The sequence below is a fragment of the Scomber japonicus genome, chromosome 22 (assembly GCF_027409825.1).
Source record: "Scomber japonicus isolate fScoJap1 chromosome 22, fScoJap1.pri, whole genome shotgun sequence".
In the NCBI taxonomy this organism is placed as follows: domain Eukaryota; kingdom Metazoa; phylum Chordata; class Actinopteri; order Scombriformes; family Scombridae; genus Scomber; species Scomber japonicus.
In genome coordinates, this window is record NC_070599.1 from 16446330 (window position 1) to 16465551 (window position 19222).

Consider the following 19222-nt stretch of genomic DNA (forward strand, 5'->3'; position numbering starts at 1 on the left):
AACTTTTTTTTTTCTTTCAGTGTCTCTCAAAGACGGGCTGTTAAACGTAGTTTGAGACAGTTGAACTGCAAACACATATTTATAATAAAATGACTTGTTGACAACATAAAAGACTAATTTCTTTCTTTTTGCTGCAAGGATATTACTGATAAAGTGTATTAATGTGTTGTGTAATGACATAAAATGACAATATATGCATCAAAGTGGTTGTTTTGAGGCAGGTTTTATATTTTAATTAGAATAACACATACATAATGACAACTCTCACCTCCTGTCCTCTTTTCCCTCCTCGTCCTCCTTCTATAAATATGTACACAATTCATCATACTCTCAAACTATCAGCGGCTCTGATTCATCCAATAGTGTCCTTCCATGGCCTCGCTTTGCCACCGGCTGTCTTGTCTTTGGCTGATCCTGCGCTTATGGGAGGGGTCTGCTGGAGAGGATTGTGGGTAAATGTCTGCCTCAGTGGACCTGCAAAAAAGAGAGAGAAGGAATTTTAGAAATGACACACTGAATGAAACACATGTGCTGCAGTTTTCTTTGTAAACAGTTTCAGGTGCTGAATGCTTGGCAGCAGCGACGACTGTGCTGACGGCTCCACCTAGCGGTCAGGATGAGGAAGTACATGTGACAAACACAAAGTAGTTTCAAACCTTTGCATTGTTTTTTTCATAGTGAGAATGTTGAAGGGTACAAGAATTTAAAATGGTGCACAACAGGCATTAATAAATAAAGAATTGCGACCACATAAGATGCTTTTTTTAACAACACCATCAGTTGCATGTATACACCTGAAATGGCCTCAATACATATATTTATTTTCAAATGCAAACATACAGAAAATGACATTAAACATGTCTAATGTAGGGCTACAACTCACAAATATTTTGATTAATTGACCAATTGTGTTCTCGCTTAATTATTTGGTCTATAAAAAAGCAGCAAACAACTAAATCCAGATTACAGGTTCCTTGAGCTGATGGTGACAAAGACATGATTATTAAAATAGTTACTAATTAACATTCTGTTTATTAATTTATTGATTTATTGACAGACTGTTTCAACACTAGCACTAAAACTCTACATGTGAGGTGCTAAACATTCATATCAGTCGTTTATCACCTGCTGATTTTGCAGTAAAACTAACTTTATGGCCTTATTGACTCAACAGCAGAACCTGCAGTTTGTAAATCTGTACCACCAATATATGAAGGTGATCATTTTTATTACACTAATTTCTGACTCTCACTCTTGGGTAAAAGTGTCTGCAGAAAAGTCAAGCAAAACATCACCCACAATCCCCATTAATACTTCTTTTTTCCTTTCTATAATTATCTTTTTATTGTTCAAGTGTCATTGTTGCAATTCCTGACTTTGACCACAAGGGGGAGCACTTCCTCCATTTATACATTACTGCAAATAATGTACAAATTGTGCTGTGGAGATGTTTCATTTCTTTAACTGCACATTATTTTCTTGATAACACTGATTTGATTTTTTAATTGCCTCAAATATCTTCAAGATTTAAGCTTTAGTTCATCAAAATTATGGAACTACTTTGTTTTATGCATTTAAAGGGTTGTATCATCTTTGAGAGACTATTCTTTTTCATTTTAGCCAATTATAATATTTTTATATTACCACATACATATATTTCTCTCAATCCTTAATTTGCATTTAGAAACAACAGCCACCTCTTTCTTCTGATGTCACAAACTGTAAAATCAAGCCAAACTACGATGTGGATGAGAGTGGATCGACATATGTGAAGCTGCTGCTGGTGGAACTGACCTTTGGCAGCGAGGTCCAGATGATTTTTGATCCTTCGTTCCCTCTCTTGCAGCTGCTGAGCCAGCTGTGCGTTCTTCCAGCCTGGAAACACAACCAAAGAAATAAATCAGTGTGTTTTTAAACTTGTAATGTAACGTAAGAGGTTTAAGTAGTTTAAATCACCAACCTTTCTTCATGCTTTTAATGAAGCCTTCATTTTGAGGCAGGGCGGACTCTGGGTGTTTGATCCGTTCTGGGATCCCCAGTTTCTGTCTGACGAAGGGGTGTCTGAGCAGGGCGACTTGACCCAAGGAGAAGAAGTTGGAGGTTGTCCAGTAGGTAAATACAGCCTGAGGTTTGTTTGAGGAGGAAAAAAAGACTTTAGACACTGAATGTGACAAAGAGTTTAAGAGATTTAAGTTGTATTTACTGGTAATAAGATGAAGGAAAACACTGAAGAGTAGAAACAAATATGGCAAACTGACCGTGGGGAAGTTGATGGTGAGAGGGAGGATGACGAGGGGCATGATCCTGAACACTGTCTTCATAGCTTTCAGATTGGGGTTGTCAACACCGGACTCTGCACCCAGCTGGAAGCGACAAATGTGGAAGTTATTAAGGTGACCACCAGCCTGACTATAATCCTGATATTCTAATAATCAAGAGCTTGTGCTGATTGTTTATTATGTCTGGATGAAAAACAGAATAAGAGAGACAGGGTTCATATTACCGTATTGACCTGAATATAAGACAACCCCCCTTTTTCTAACCCCTATTTATGGAAAAAGATATTTATAAGATATAACACGCAGCCTAACCCTAACCCTAACCCTTTTCCTATAATCATCCTCAGTTCAGGTCAACAGTATTTTACAGTCCTATCAGACCAGTTTAAGGTTGGCTCACCTCCAGGATGAAGAACATGGTTCCAGTGACGACAAAAGGCAGGATGTAGAACGGATCTGACATCGTCAGATCTGGAAACCAGAGCACACCGCCGGTCTGCAAGCTGGGCACCGGCAGGTAAGCCATCTTCCTCAGTGCGATGAAGAAGGAGACGAAGATTGGTGCCTGCGGGGGACGGACAGAGTAGCGAGTCGTCCTGATAAATAACTGATACAAAGGCTGGAGAGATATTGCACAAAAACAAACTACAAAACAGTTAACGCATTACTGTCCTTCAGACGCTGAACTAGGCTCAGTTTTGGAGCTAGTGAAGTGAAGACACTGATATCATTAAAAACCAGATGACATAAGGCATCCAGTGGTACCAACCATATCATGTTAGGTTGTCAGGAAGGCGGCTAAATACCACTCCAAAGTTAGGATACATTTCATCAAGAGAAAAGGGCTAACTTTGAGCTCTCTGTCCTTATGTGAATTAAGCGTCTTTCTAGTTCTTTTTTTCATGGGCTATTGAGGACCTTGTTGAAATTCATCTGGGACTGTATTAATCCTGTAATTTCTCACTGTAATATCCATTATTACAAGCTTCAATATTAAGAAGAAAAAATGCAATTAATCACAGTCAACTGTGCGATTAATTAGTTTGTTTTTTTAATTGACTGACAACCTGAAATAAGTCACTAAGTACAAGGTTGATATGTTAACTTACTTGTATGCTTACTAAACATGTAGAATATTACCTTTGTTTTAAATAGATGAATATATTGTCATTTGTTTTTTAGAGTAGTTAAAATTAATTAGTTTTTAGCTCCTTATATTGAATCCATTATTATGATTATTTTGTTACAGTCAGGATTTCCCCCAGAAAAGGGCAACATATAAGAATCCTGCTTTAATCAGTTAGATGCATGCCGTGTTTTAAATATGATTGGAAACTTAAGATCAATCGTTTCGAGAATCCATTTAAAGTGATAAAACTGACCTGCACCAAAGGAACCAGGAAGCCACGGAGAGGATTCACGTCGTGTTTCTTCTGGAACAAGTTCAGGTCAGAGTAGGCTTTAGCAACTGCAACGTGAAAAAAACAGCAGCTCATTTATGAGAGCGAGCACAAGCATGGACGTCTGCGCTGTAACTGAAAACAGAAATGTAATCAAGAAGCGGGAACGAAAGTTTACAGTCAAATTTGTTTCCACTCTGTTTGGCCTCGTTCATCCGGTTGGTGAGTTTGGTCATCTCAGGCATGACGTTGTTCAGTTTGGCCGCCTCCCTCTGGCCCTTCACTATGACTGGAAACACACACAAACGAGCGACCACGGTTCCTAAACGAGGGCGGAAAGATTTATAGAAACGAAGAAGAGAAACAAGTCGATGAGAAGTGACGCACAAAGAAATACCGATATAACCTTGACCATTTTCTCATAATGCTACTATACTGCTTACCGACAACGATGGCACCCCACCAGGGCAAACCTAGATCTACGTGCATGACCTCTAACAAGTTCTGGATCAGTCCCACTGGTGTGTAAGCGGCGAGTCCCAGCTCCGCTAAAGTGGGTTCTGTAGCCGCAGCCTGCAGGACCTCCACTGCTGTCGGTGCAGCGTCGGCCACCTGCTCAATGATCGGCTGCGTTATGACGGGGGCGGCTGGGATCTGAAAATGTCAATCCGAACAGAGAATAACACGAATCAAGTGAGAATGTAAGAGAGGCCGTCGTCAGAGTATTTATCAGCAGAAGTAGCTTCAGCCACCTGTTCGATGATTGGTTGTGCGATGATGGGGGTGGGGTCTGCCGGCACGACTGGAGGTTCATAGGAAGCTCCCATGGATCCTCCCTCAGGTGGGATCTGGTGACAAGAATATCACTTTAGCAGGAGTTTAATCCGACAGTTCATTAATGTGAATTTGACTCTTGTAGCAAAGATTTAGTGCTTGAAGATATAAACTGTGTGTGCGGACATCATTTTGTCAACTTAGATTTTGCCATTATCATATAGAGTTGGCTATTCATTTCATATCTGTGGTTGTATCAGTCCATTGTGGGTGATGTTACAAATCAAAGCAGAACTGCTTTATTACATTTTTTACATGTTTTTCTTTTTTCTTGATAGGACTATTTTCTGTATTAGTCAAAAACGGGCATTTCTATTCCACCTAGTGCTTTTATCTGTTTTACATCTAAATTAGAGCTCCACAGATATATCAGTCAACCTATATTAGCCTATCACAGATATACATATTCGTATGTATTGGTGTATGTTGTCCGATATGTATATAGGCAACATTTTATGCATATTTGTAAACAAACAATTTGTAAAATATCATGCCTCCTTTACAAATCTTTGTGTTTTATAACCACATTTATTAGATTTTTTTTTACTCCTTGATATCTGTGCCAGCCGCAAAAACCCAGCATCAGTTGGGCCCTAATCTAAATTTGACGATACATATTAATATTGCAGCATACAATTACAAATACTGTGATAATGATCTTTTATGATCTTGCTGAAGATTTATTTGCATTAATAATGATTGAAAAAAGGCTTATATTTCTAATTCTGAACATTTTTATAACAGAAACCTGCAACTCAGAATCTTAAACTGTATATTTTAATCTTCCTTTCATGTACCTGGTTAAAAAATACACACTGAACATAAGCAACCATAAAGGGATAATCTAACTTTCTGAACAGTAATTTTTCCCTCAGATGAATCACCTGTATGCAGACTCACCTGTGAGCTGTTGTGTCGGACCGCCACGGCGCTCACCCACAGAAACTTCCCATGCTGTCTCCGGCCCAGCAGAGTCCTGGTGGTCGGACTGCTGCACTCAAACACTGTGTGCAGGTGGGACCTCTGCAGAAACCGCTGTTAGCAAAGCAGAGGGAATGAACGTCAGGCAGATGCTCACTTTACCCAACAATGACACATGTTGGTGCTGCAGCCACGAATGAATTCAGCAGAAATACTTTACATAGGTGTGACACTATATAAAAATGTTGCCTTCATAAGTTCACACATGGTGAAAGAGCTTTTATAAGTTTAAAAGGACAGGGTCACAATTTTTAAAATACATTTTTGCACATATTTTGCAAGGTCAAGTTATTTAATGTTACATCTCATTAGACGAGAATAAGGGAGTAAAAGTATCTTAAAGTTTAAGCTCTTCATCAGGCTGCTGTATAGCACATGTATACGTAAGTGCCCCATGAAATGATCTTCTGATAGTCAGTGTGAACAGGACAGCAAGAAAACCACATTTCCACTGTTCATTTGGGCTCCTGATTGTTGTTTTAAGACAGACTTGTTAACCTGTGTACTGGTCCTTTAACACAAGTATCAGGTTTAAGTTGAACACAGTGACCTCTAGGGGCATTCAGGTGATTTCTACAGCACTCTGTTAAATCTCAGTTTAGTTACTGTAAGTTAAACCTATATTAACAGCAGCTAAACAAAGGAGAGAGCAAACGCTGTAATATATGTAGCTTTAGGAGAGATTTCTGCAGGATCCACAGAGATTAAGGATAAACCTCAATAATGTCATGAAAACCGCTCATATTAACCAGTAGCAAACAGTTAGTTGTTTTTAACTTAATTATAAAAGTTGTAGCATATGAACTGTAGTGATTAACACTTAAACAGAGGGCTGAGTGTCTGCTACAGAGGCTGCTGCTGTCAAAGTCACAGAAGACAAGCTCATAACAGCGCTGTGAGGATGCTAACAGGCTAGCGAGTTAGCCGGGAGAAAGTCTCTGTTTTGTCTTTAATTCAGAGGCAGCGGTGAAATAGCAAGCGGCGGGTTGTAAGTAGGACCTACGTGCTTCCATATGTCTGGAAGAGGATGGCTGCCCCGGCTCGGTTTTCCAGTTTGTCTCAGGAAACATCTCGCTAAGCAGCCCGGAGTCACCCCACTCCGCATGGCGGCCATGTTGACTTAGAGTACAACCTGCTACGGAAAGCGCGAAGAGACAATTCAATCGCATTTTTCCCTTAGACATTTGTATCTGCCTCTTTTACACATGTTCTGCCTTTACTTGTCCACAGTTGTGAAGAAATACGAACAGTATAGCTTAATAGTAATCATTTTAATTTCAGATATCCTGTAAGAGTCGACATCATGCCTCCTTTACAAATCTCTATAACAAGTGTTTTATAACCACATTTGATGGATCATTTCAAGAAGAAATGTGTTTATGTAGGCTATGGGTCAGTGACAAATAAGGGTTGGCAAGATGAGCAATTCAAAAATATCTTAAAAATTTGTCTTGGTTTTATGAAATTTGGAATGACATTTGCACCATCAACCAAAAACCCAGCATCATTCAGGCCCTAATTTTTACTATACTGTATATTAATATTGCAGCATAAAATTACAAATACTGTGATGAAGATCTCACTTAATACTAATAGAAACAAACATTTAATTATTGCAGAATCTGCTCTAATAACTTGACAACTGCCTGAGTAAAAGAGTAAAACTAAATTATTTTGCTTCTACTGTCATACACCTAATGACTCTACAGAAGTTGTGTTGAACAATGAAAAAATATTATAAATGTGCATACTATTATATATCATTGTATAATTTATTTATGAAATTAGTGAAATAATCAAAGCAGAAATGTGTTAAATATTCAATCACTTTATTCGTACAACACTTTTGATATTAATGCAATATAACAAAAAATGCTTTACACAATAAAAAACGATACAAATTACCCCATCTCTATAGGGTTCCGGTGTTTACTATTATTTACAGAAACTGGTAGGTGGAACCACATGTTTTACACAAGGTAACCTCAGTTTGTTGATTAATACTCATGTGATCTGTTGCTTGATTTACAATCAAATATCAGTTAGTCATATATATGTAACATAAAGGAAGAAAAGTCAAAAAGTTAAAACAGTATTCCAGTCAGTCTATAGACCAGGATTTGGTGTGCACAGGTTCTCTTAGGGCATTATCAATCCTGCCTTGTTAAGTTTGATTGAATCGTAGTGCAGTAAGGCATTTTCCCCATTGGTGCAGTTAGTTTGGGCAGGTGTGAAAGCAGCAGTTGGACTCAGATGAGAGCCAAGAGGACAGGATTTATTTATTTTAATTGATCTTTATCTTTCTTCTCAGAATGAGAAAATGGGTCCTTTTTTGTTTCTATTTGCCAAGGATTTTATTTTTTAAGAAAAAACAGCTCGTCTTTCAGTTTGTATTTTAAACGAAAATCAAATAACCACTCACTTTTTGTTTTTCAATACTGGTTCCTGAAAAGAAAATCGAATGGCCAGAATATACACGGACCCCGACAAATAACCACATATTCGCTGTACGCCAACCTGCACAAAGGCTAAATACATAAAGCGGAAAAAAATAACTCAAATATTCATAACAAACAACACGCTTTTAGTGACAGCTCTCGCGCGGCTTTTGTTGATACATTTTGGTTCATTTCAAATTTGCTTGTGTGAAACCAAACCAAGGGCAAAATTCAACAAGGTAGCAACTCATCCACTGATTCAGACCGAAGCAAATTAACAACTGAGTAGATCTTGAGCTACCTCCAGGGTCATTTAGGTCACTACTGCTGTGACAGTATGTGAAAATGACAAATTTAAGTATCCCAGTAGGTCACAGATATATCCTGAGTAAAGTTAAAAATCTGCAAGCCTTTCCATACTTCGATTATTGCCCCTCTTGTCACCCATCCCATCATTTCCAGTCTCTCCAGTGCCACCTCCAGGCCACCCTATGCCCTCTAGACGTTTAAGCATTTGAATGATGGACATGTATTGGATTCCATATTCGGACAGCACGGTGTAGTCTCCAAACAGCTTCTTCTTTGTGATTATCTCTTGTGTGGTATCTAAATTAAGAGCACACACACACACACACACACACACACACACACACACAGGGAGTTTAATACAGCGTAAACATACCCAAGCATTTAAATGAAGTGAATTAACCATCATTAGTTTCATTAAACAGCTGCTACTTCATATCATGTTTACTTTTAGTTCCTTTACCTGCGTACTTGGACAGTCTCTCTGCTATCTTCTCCTTCAACTGCAGCACAGTCATCCTCTGCTCCTTGTTGCACACCTTGCAGATCACCATCTTCTTCCCCCTCAGACCAAAAACCATGATCTTGAAGATTTTCGGCATTTTGTGCTGTTTTTGTTTGCAAGCTGCTGGGATCTATTCAGGTTCTGCCACTTCAGGTTGTTGCCTGGATTATTAAACAGTAAAGTTAATTAGCTGACATGAGAGAGGGGCAAAGGACACTTCCACTTTCATCTAAACAAGATTATAATGTTAAAGGCCTCAGGCTTGAACACCCATGAACAGATGATGTGTCCTGTTATTAGAGAAAAAGCAGAGACGGGAGATATAGATAGATGTGTTCATTCAGAAATGTTGTCTTTGTTAAAACAGACTTATTTATCAGTCTTATTTAAACTTGAACCATAAGTTTCAAGTTCACAATCATTTTCACATAACAAATTCCACAAGTTATCCATTCACAATACAACTAAATGCTTACTACGAGAATAACAACACATTACTTTTACACACCAATCAGTGGACCAAAGCTTGCATTCTTTGCCTGCTGCTATAACCATCTTCAGACCGAGTGGATTTGGGTAATGTGGGACACTTTTGCAATTCTGACTTGTGTGCCATATTTACATACAAATCCAATGCACCTCATATCATTATGCAATCCCCAAGAAGATACATAGACAGATAGATAGCAGTTTGTAAACTTGTAGAGTACAACATGAGTGTGCTTGTTTATTGTTGTTGTGTTGTTTGTTTTATTCATGCCCAATTATATTATCATTAATTAATCAACATTGACTTTGTGTAAATCCCATGTCACAAACCTAAATATGGATTCCACAAGGGGTACTTCCAGTTTGACTATTTCCCTGCCACCATTTATGACATTACAGCCACAGTCATATGATTTCTAGTACTATGACACACCTGCTTGGATTCAACATTATAATCATGTTTACTTTAATGTTGTAGAAAAAGAGATAAATACACAAATCCACATTACACTACTCCACCCTACTTTACTTAAAGACGTTTAATATTATGAAAATATCACAACCGTTTTACCACATTAACAGTACATTGACCTAAATTAATTAACATTTAAATGTTCTAGACACTATACCAACCATGACGCTCAACCCCTAAAAACAACAAGTCATTTACTTCGTTTAGTTTTTACACGAAACCTTGGTTGAGCAACTTTGTTTTGGGGCCTTCAGTGCGCCACCATTCTGTGACGTCGTTTAGAGAGCTTTTTCAACTCAAAAAAGTTTCTACTACACAATTTTTTTTTTACCATACCTTCGTCTGAAAGGTTTAAAAAGTAATCAAAGATAATTTGTGATAAGTTAACAAACGTTACTTACCTGTTTTAACGTGATTCCAGAAAAGCAGAGACAGCAGTCAGTTACTTTCGGTTCACATGCGGTTGTTTATCTGCATCATGAGTGTTGATAGTGTACACGACGACTACAGGCCAGTAAGCGTATTACACATTCACATTTACTATTTTCATGTATAACCCTGAGTAATACAGGAAATGTAAAATGGTGGTTCCCATTTTGGCCAAAGAAAGAAGATTTGATAGAAAATGACAAGACACCTAGGTTTTCTTTTTGTATTATATTTTCTACTTTCCTGGAAAACATGCTTGACTGTTTCAGGTTGTCTACTCACTCACCTAATCCAGAATTATGTTTTCCTATAAAGTGCAACAAGTAGGCTGCTGATTTAATCCATAGTGTCTAAACCTGAGTCTGCATTTTTTTTAACAGAGTCTCCTCAGCTGCCATAAGAGTAACAGTCTTTTTTAAATTTAAGGATGAGGAGAAAAATAGTGCCTTCTTTTGGTCTCCTTTTCCCATAATTCCTGCTATTCTATTTCGACAATCTCCTTGATTTTTTCCTCAAAGTTTACATCTATTTCTCCTTTCCTTTAGGATTGCCTTTATTATGGAGTGGGTTATTTCCCTCAACTCCAGCCCAGGAACCCAGTAAAACTTGACTTCACACCTTGTCCTGCCAAATCTAAACAAACAGATAGAATCTCATGAATAAGGTCTGGCCAAATGCTTGACTTACCACTTTACCACAAAGCCCAAATAATGTCTAATAGTTCTGTTGTGAAAACAGGGCTTCTATTTGTAATATGCTTGTCAATCCTGAATCAAAGCTGAGCCTCATATACAACCCAAATCCTGCTTTCCCACTATCAGTGTCCTGAGCAATCTGTGAAAATGTTAATAAGATTCCATTACTTTGTTTAGACAATACTATATTTTTGAAACTATCACACTATTATATTTTTCTTGTAAAAAAAAGACAAGTAGCCCATATGTCTTGCTATGCTTTCCTCCTCCATATTCTGTTTCCTGGCCCACTGATTTATATTGCCAATAATGGCCTGTTTATAATCTTGCCAGCAGAATCACATGACCCTTGCAAAAGACACCAAGCTTGAAAGGTTTGATAAGAGCCACTTAGTTTTACCCAGTGCTGCAGCCCCAATCTAATGCACCTCAAGCATAAGGACATATCTCCCATTTCAATTTGCTGTGCAGGAATTGATGAGTTCTTGTAAGCCCCACAACCAAGGTTCAATGCCTTGGTCTGCAAGATATCTAATTTTCCAAGTAGTGACTTCACAGCCATGAACAAAACATCCATGGTCTCCCTCTCTGCCCCAACTCTCACCCAGCCAGACTTCTCATAACATTTTGACACTTAAACACAATACAACTTAAACATAGTTAACACTGGATCATCTTAACACAAGTGTTTTATATTAAAAAAGTACTTTCAAAGATAACACAGAAAAGCCTCTTTACAGCAAATAAGACTTTATTCATAGAGCACTTTTTAAAGTTGCAGCCGCTTCTTTCTCTTCCTTTTTTTGTCCCTTTGGCTTCTCCACTGGGCTGGCACTGTCCATTTTTTCGATCATTTTTCTCACACACCATGGTTGATACAAACTAACCACGGTGTACTGTGACATGCTGACCAGTCATTACTTGCCCAGTCGTCAAAATGAGAAATGAAACAGTCAATCATGAGACTTGATTTTCTTCACATGAAACTGTAGATGATGTTCAGTCATTTTCAGGCTGATTTATGAGGCCAAGAAAGATAATGCCACAGTGGATATTCTTAATATTCAGGATTATGATATGGTATGGAGTATTATTTATTTACTTAAGACTTTTTAATATTGAACAGGAAGGACACAGCGAAGAGACTCAAACAGCAGTATTACTGAAAATCTGAATCATGCGTGAGGACAATAAAAAAGGGTTAAAATTCAGGATTGTAAATGCATTAAAGAGAATTTCATCTTAACCACTTAACACACGCCCCTGTTTTTTATGCTGTTAGCCTAAACGACATGCCCAAGTTGTGAGCAGCACAGATCCCACATAGTTTGAGACTCAGAGATGTGTCTGGTATCATTGGAAAGGAAACACTCTCAGGATTCTTGTAAAAGGGTCTGTGTGATTCTGTGACTTACTGACAAAGAGTGGCAGAGGTTACAATGATGGGGTTGTTTACTCGCCCATAGGTTTGCCTTTACAATGACAAGTGTACAGACATTCAGGGACCTCTCAGCGAGATATAGACACAATGAGGCCACAGCCACAGGTCTTGGCTTCATGCAGTCCAAATTTGGAGTCAAAAGACCAAAAGATGAATTTTTCTGAATTATTTTTCAACAGGTATGTCCATGCGTTTTCCTCAGGTCCTTTTTGGAGACTCCAAATGGACCCTTGGTTACCAAAGCTGTATAACCACAATCAAACCTATAACTTCACAACCCCTTTGCCTACAATCAAAATCTTGGTCTCTAATGAAAGCTGACACCATATTATTATTATTATTATTATTATTATTATTACATATAACCATATTTTTTGTTTGGCCATATCTATCTATCTATCTATCTATCTATCTGTTTATTTTGGTATAAGTCATATGTCAAGTCGAAGAAGAACCAACCGTGTACCAATAAAGTGCGTAATGATATATGGTTCAACTCTTTTACGCACAGGGCGCATGCCGGTTACGCTTGGAGTTTGTTTATGGACAGCCAAACTTAATAGCTTAGTGTCATACACCGTTGGAAACCTCTGACTATTGGCTAAAAGGTTATCAACTTCATTTCACCGAATATTTCCATAGGCTAGAACAGCAGTCAATCAAAGCCATGTCGTCATTGTTGTCGGTCACATGTCCTCATTGGCTTTGGAGACATGGGCTGTGTCCCAATCTGGTCCCAATTGCGAGGCTGCATCCTCGAAGTACGCATTTAGAGGCCGATTACGTCACAACGCCGTGCGAAGGCTGTCCCAATTCGAAGACTCCTTCAAATGCAGCTTTGAAATGCGGCCTTCTTTTCCCTCTTTTTCGAGGATGCACCACTACTATCCTTCGCGGCCTTCCAGATCCCAAGATCCCAAGATCCTTTGCGCGGCGCTGTTCAGTGCCGCGAAAACACAACAATGGCGACACCAACAGGTGAAGACTTTTCATTCAAGTGTAAGTATTGGTTTGTTTTATTTAATTATTTGTACTTATTACTACTTATACTTCTATACTTTTACTAATTACTTATATTTTATTACTTGACTTATTTTTATATATATATATATATATATATATTTACTTATATTTATATATAGCTATACATATATATACACACACACATATATATATATATATATATATATATATATATATATATATATATATAGACTAAGATGAACAAATTTAGATTTTAATAAAGAGCTACGTTTGGGATTGTCACTATTATATGTTATACTTCATTATTATGATAATTTTTTGCTATATTAGAACCCTTTTGTCTGTTAACATAGCATCCCTGTGTTTACCTTTTCTCTTGCTTCCCTCTGTGTTTAGAACAATACTGGAAAAGATGGGCATGGAGGGGAAGGTCCAGCCCCACCAGGCGATAAAGAAGTGGTGATTTTATGTTAATGTTATAAAATAAAAAATATTGTCAATTGTTACACGTTGTCTATTCCATTTAGTAGGCTATTTACAACTTAAGTACAATTTATAACAGGGTTAACAAACGGCATAAAGTGCTACTGTTCAGGAAGAACAAGGGATTAAACCCACTGCGCAAAGAGACGTCCAAACGACGTCTTTTCCAAGTCATTTTTGCATGTCTAATTTTGGTCACCTCAAGGTGCAGACTGTTACTCCAGACGACGTCTTTCTTTCAACGTATACTTAACGTCCATTTATGACGTCCACAGTACCGCCGTGCAGGAGCTATTTCGTCTTTTCTACGTCAAACTATAACTCATTTTAGACCTTTTTTTTAACAGTACTGTTTAGGTTCAAGTTGCTCCACTGTCACCTCTCTCTCTCTCTCTCTCTCTCTCTCTCTCTCTCTCTCTGTGTGTGTGTGACCGAGCGGAGCCGCAACGGATAAAGAAGCAGCAGCTCAACACACACACCAACCCCGTATTACAAGAAATGGGTACAGTTTTTGTACCGCCGTTTTTGTTTTGATTTTTACATCCCTAACATGAATTTATTAATGTTATTCAAAACAAACAAATAAACGCACACACACACACACACACACACACACACACACACACACAGGGCACTTCTTAATACGAGGCAAAAAGGGCCCTATGTGTGCACGTGCCTGGATGAGCACAGGACAAGGGCTGCTTTGTTACAAAAGAGTCCATCAAAGCTGCGTAATCTAATATAATACAGTACAGCAGCTCTGTCATAAGTACCACATTTAGGAAGCATAGCTATACATTTTCAGTATTTGTTAAACTTATTGGAAATGTGAAAATTGTACTCCATGTTTATAATTGAGTTGCTTGAGTTGTGCTTGGTGGTGGTGTACTGGGGAGCATTATATTAAAAATGTTCCTAAAATGCTATTAATGGACACCATCATATGACTCACTCCAAGTTAAGGTCCACCATGTTACATTAAAAAACTAGATTTGAAGAGCAGCAATATGCAGGATAAATGCAGGGTTCAACACAGCAACATCCCACAGGACCTACAGGACAGACCCAAAGCTTTGGCACTGAGCTCACAGCTGTTGTGTTCACTATTGCTGTTGACATCAGCAGATGAGGCATTATGTGATGTTGGTTTTTCATTAGAACGTTTGTAGATCAGACATGAAAATCACTCACCTTTCGGCGAAATTCGCCGTTTTGAAACCAAAATAGATGTCCTACGTGAATCATGCATACGTGAATCATGAATCATGCGTCACTTGGTGTTTTTTTTTTTTATGTGAGTAGACCATAGACTGTATATATATATATATATATATATATATATATATATATATATTTTTTTTTTAATTTATTTCACACAATGGACATCGACAAACAAAGAGTGAGGGGGTTACATGCAAAAGTCAGATATCAAATTGATTGGAAAGTTACTTAAGACAACAAAAACATAGCGTGCAGGATAAAAAAAAACAGAATACATGTCTGATAGGCCACATTGGTTCAAAAACATGGAAACAAACAAAATACATGTTGAGTTCTTAAGGCTTTTTTGTTTTCAGACTGGCTGATTGTATTAATGTATTGCCTGATTTCCCCTTCAAGACGGTAAATGCATGGTATTTGATTATTGAATTTCCTGTTATGGATGTGAGTTTTGGCTAGAAATAATATTAAATTAATTATGTAATATTGGTCTGCCTGGGGTAGTGGGGTTAATGGAAAACCAAACAATACATTTTGATAATCCAGAACACAGTTTTTTTCAATATGTTGATGGATAAGAGTAGTGACATTTCTCCAAAAAATCTGCAGGTGGGGACATGACCAAAAGAGATGATGAAGATCCTCTGGAGCCTGTTTACAGAAGGAGCAGAGTTCACTGATGTCTTTTTTATATCTTTGCATGAATAAGTTAGTGTATTATTTTGAGGGATACTTCTTTCGTTTTATTTATGATGAAAAATTTGTGAGGAAGGGACCAAATGTTTTTCCAAACCAGATTAGTGAAGGTATTGTTCCAGTATGAAACGGCATTAGGGATGCTGATTATTTCTTTTTGGAATAGAGATCGTACTGTTTGGTTATTGTTCCTTGTTCCTGAAAAGCAAAGTTGACCAACTTCTGTCTGTACAGGCTCCAGAGGAAAAGGGTCTGTTTCCTGTGTCATGACATTTTTAAACAGCATAATTACACCAGAAGGTATTGCATCAAACACAATTGCGTATTCTTTTGGAGGTACAGGAAAGGTATATTTGTTTAAGAATTCTGAGTATGATAACAGTGTGCCATTTGATCCAAAAAGCTGACTGACTAAAGTTATGCCATGGGTGAACCAGTTCTCTATGAAAAGTGATCTATGTTTGTATAATATGTCCCTATTATTCCAAATGTAATATCTGTGGGGTGAGAAATTGTGTTTATACACCAAAGACCAGGAAAGAAGTAACTGTTTATGAAAGTTGGCTAATTTTGTAGGAAGTTTTTCAATATTGTAAGAGCAGAATAACAGAAATTTCAGGCCACCGATTTTAGAGAATATGTAATTGGGAATGAAGTTCCAGATTGATGTTGGGTCTCTAATAAATTGTCTGATCCAGTTGATTTTGAATGTGTTGTTCAGGGTGGAAAAATCAAGAAGGTTAAAACCTCCGTTTTCATAAGAGTTCAATAAAGTTGATTTTTTAATATAATGAATTTTGTTTTTCCATACAAAGTTAAGGAGAGTTTTGTCAATAAGTGCAGTAGTCTGCTTGTTTACATCCAGAGATGTTGCTGCATAGGTGAGTCGGGATAAGCCCTCTGCTTTAGATAAAAGAATCCTGCCCTGTAGAGACAGATCTCTTTGGAGCCAGAAGTTGAATTTTTTCTGTGTTTTTTCTATGATATAATTAAAGTTCATAGCGCACCTGCTGTCTGCGTTTTTGTTGATGATGATTCCCAGATAAGTGACAGAATCTTTTACCGGTATATTGCAGATGGATGTGCTGCTGCAGTCTTTGATTGGAAGCAGTTCGCATTTGTTCAGATTGAGATGAAGTCCAGATGCCCTGGAAAAAACTGAAATTCGATTAACAGCAATTGAGACCTGTGTTGCATTTTTTAGGAATAATGAAGTGTCATCTGCTAGTTGGCTGATGATGATTTCCCTGTCTGCTATGGAGATCCCTTTAAGGGGACTCTGTTTGATAAAATCAGAGAGCAGTTGGGCACATATTAAAAATAGATATGGAGACACAGGGCAACCTTGCCTGATTCCACAACCTAAATCAAAACGTGGAGAAGTGCCTGTATGCATTTTTATTGAACAGTTTGCCTTCTTATATATGGTTTCGATTGTTGAACAGAAGTACTTTCCAAAACCAAACTCCTGAAGAGCCTGAAACATAAATTTGTGTTCAATGGTATCAAATGCCTTACGAAAATCCAAGAACAAAATAAAGCTATCATCAGGGCAGTATTCAGCATAGTCAATGAGGTCCAGGACAAGTCTTATGTTATTTGATATATGTCTGCCCTTCATAAATCCTGTTTGAGTTTCATCAATAATGTCATCCAGTACTGCTTTGAGTCTTTTGGCTAAGATTCCAGCTAAGATTTTATAATCGTTATTGAGGAGACAGATTGGTCTCCAGTTATCAATGAGAAGTGAGTCTTTGTTAGGTTTAGGGATGAGTGTTAAGAGCCCTTGATATAAGGTGGGAGGAAGAGTCTGCTTGTGGATGCTTTCAGAAATCATGCCATGGAGGAAGGGGGCGAGTTTATCGAGGAATTTTATGTAGAATTCAGATGTCAGGCCGTCAGTTCCAGGAGATTTGTTTAATTTAAGTTGCTGAATCGCCAAATTGACTTCCTCTAAAGTTACTTGCTTGTCACAGAGGTCCCTTTGGGCACCACTAATAGGTTTTAGCTGAGGAAGCTGTTCAAAAAAGTGTTTTGTTGCATTTTCATCATACTGTGATTTATATAGGTTCCTATAAAACCTTAGGCAGTGGTTAGATACCATTTGAGGGTCATCTGTGACAGCTCCATCTATATTCAGTTTTTGGATGCAGTTCGTTCTGCTACGCGACTTTTCCAGCCTAAAAAAGTATGCTGTGTTTTTCTCCCCTTCTTCCAGCCATTGCTTCCTGGATCTCACATAAGCACCTTCTGCTTTGACTCTGTATATTTCATCTAGCTTGATTTGCTGCTCTGTTAGATATTTTTTATCATCCTCTGTTAAGTCTTCAGGCATGCGCTGGGTGAGAGTGGAAATTTTAGTAATCACTTCTGTTTCTTTTTCTTTTCTTATTTTGGCTAAGGTGGATACCATACTGTCTTAAGTATTTTGCTATTTCGAATTTCAATAGTTCCCAGTTTTTTTGGAAGCATTTGTCTCGCAGAGCCCTCTGCCAGTAACACTTATGAGAAAGTTAATCCTTTCTGTTACCACTTTATGTTTTAAGACTGAGTTGTTGAGTTTCCAGTATAGGTTCCGGCGATTACTGACATTCGGTCTGAAATTAATTTGGAGGTTTATAGTTTTATGGTCTGTGAGCGGGGTAGTTAAGATATTAGTATTGATAATATTTTCATCTAGGCTACTTGAGATTAACCAATAGTCAATACACGATCTGCAGGTACCAGTCTTGTTGGCCCATGTATAGGATTTAGAGTTTGGGTTCTTTTTCCTCCATATATCTACTAATTGAAATTTCTGCATAAATAAGATTATGTTTGAAATGGAACCTGTTCTGTTCTTGGGGGGCCATCTATCTACAGAGTCATCTATCGCAACATTAAAATCACCACCAACAGCAAAAAGCAGGTTTGGGTATTTGGTTAACCAGGATATGAAACTGGATCCTAAGGTGTCAAATAAGAAATCATTATCAGTTTTGGTGTTATAGCCGTATACATTAGCCAAAAGGACTATATCATCATCACACTTTATAATTAGTATAACAAATCTGCCATTTGGGTCACTCTCAGAGTGTAAAATAGCCCCTTCAAATTTGTTTTTCAGGGAAGTTACTCCTGCTGACCTTTCTGAACCATGCGAGAACCATAAGTCGTTTCCCCACTGATTTTTCCAAAATTTGGTATCATCTATAACTGAGTGGGATTCTTGTAGGAAACAGAAGTCAGAGTTTTGTTGTTTGATAAATAAAAACAGGGCTTTGCGTTTTAAGTTGTCACGCAGGCCTCTGGTATTAAGTGACACTATTGATAAAGACATTTTAGACTGTATAAAAGAAATGGACGTAACATCCGTGACGTCACCCATTGGTTTGTGGACTGCTGCTCGGAAGCCTGTGTCGCTACCCGATTTGAGTCTGACATGCGCAGTAGCGTCCGCGATCGTCCGCCATCTTGGACGGTTATGTACGGCAACTCCGCTTGGAAAAAACGCCCCCAGACTCAAAACGCGATACGTGAAATAAATCAGTTGTATAAACATATAAATAAAAATAAAATAAATCAATCGT

The 19222-nt window shown here is 37.9% G+C and overlaps 1 protein-coding gene and 1 long non-coding RNA gene across 2 annotated transcripts; both read right to left on the reverse strand.

Annotated features, from left to right (window-relative positions):
• Nucleotides 1-207: 207 nt before the first annotated feature.
• oxa1l (OXA1L mitochondrial inner membrane protein) lies at nt 208-6608 on the reverse strand. Its single transcript, XM_053343354.1, has 11 exons — nt 6498-6608; nt 5414-5548; nt 4432-4527; nt 4123-4333; nt 3858-4001; nt 3662-3747; nt 2680-2844; nt 2259-2363; nt 1961-2123; nt 1795-1875; nt 208-474 (listed from the first exon to the last, which is right to left on the reverse strand). Exons 1-11 carry the CDS (start codon nt 6606-6608, stop codon nt 353-355), a joined length of 1419 nt encoding a protein of 472 aa, XP_053199329.1. The 3' UTR covers nt 208-352.
• A 720-nt stretch (nt 6609-7328) lies between these two features.
• LOC128383975 (uncharacterized) lies at nt 7329-10178 on the reverse strand. Its single transcript, XR_008324008.1, has 3 exons — nt 10106-10178; nt 8702-8904; nt 7329-8538 (listed from the first exon to the last, which is right to left on the reverse strand). It is a non-coding gene; the product is annotated as an uncharacterized LOC128383975 (long non-coding RNA).
• Between the last annotated feature and the right edge of the window lie 9044 nt (nt 10179-19222).

Bases quoted from the DNA above. Each gene is read 5' to 3' on its own strand.
- oxa1l (XM_053343354.1), bottom strand. From the start codon at position 6,608: ATGGCCGCCATGCGGAGTGGGGTGACTCCGGGCTGCTTAGCGAGATGT. The intron at 2,124-2,258 runs GTCAGTTTGCCA...AACAAACCTCAG, and splicing joins TCACCATCAACTTCCCCACG to GCTGTATTTACCTACTGGAC. The intron at 1,876-1,960 runs GTTGGTGATTTA...TTGTGTTTCCAG, and splicing joins CATTAAAAGCATGAAGAAAG to GCTGGAAGAACGCACAGCTG.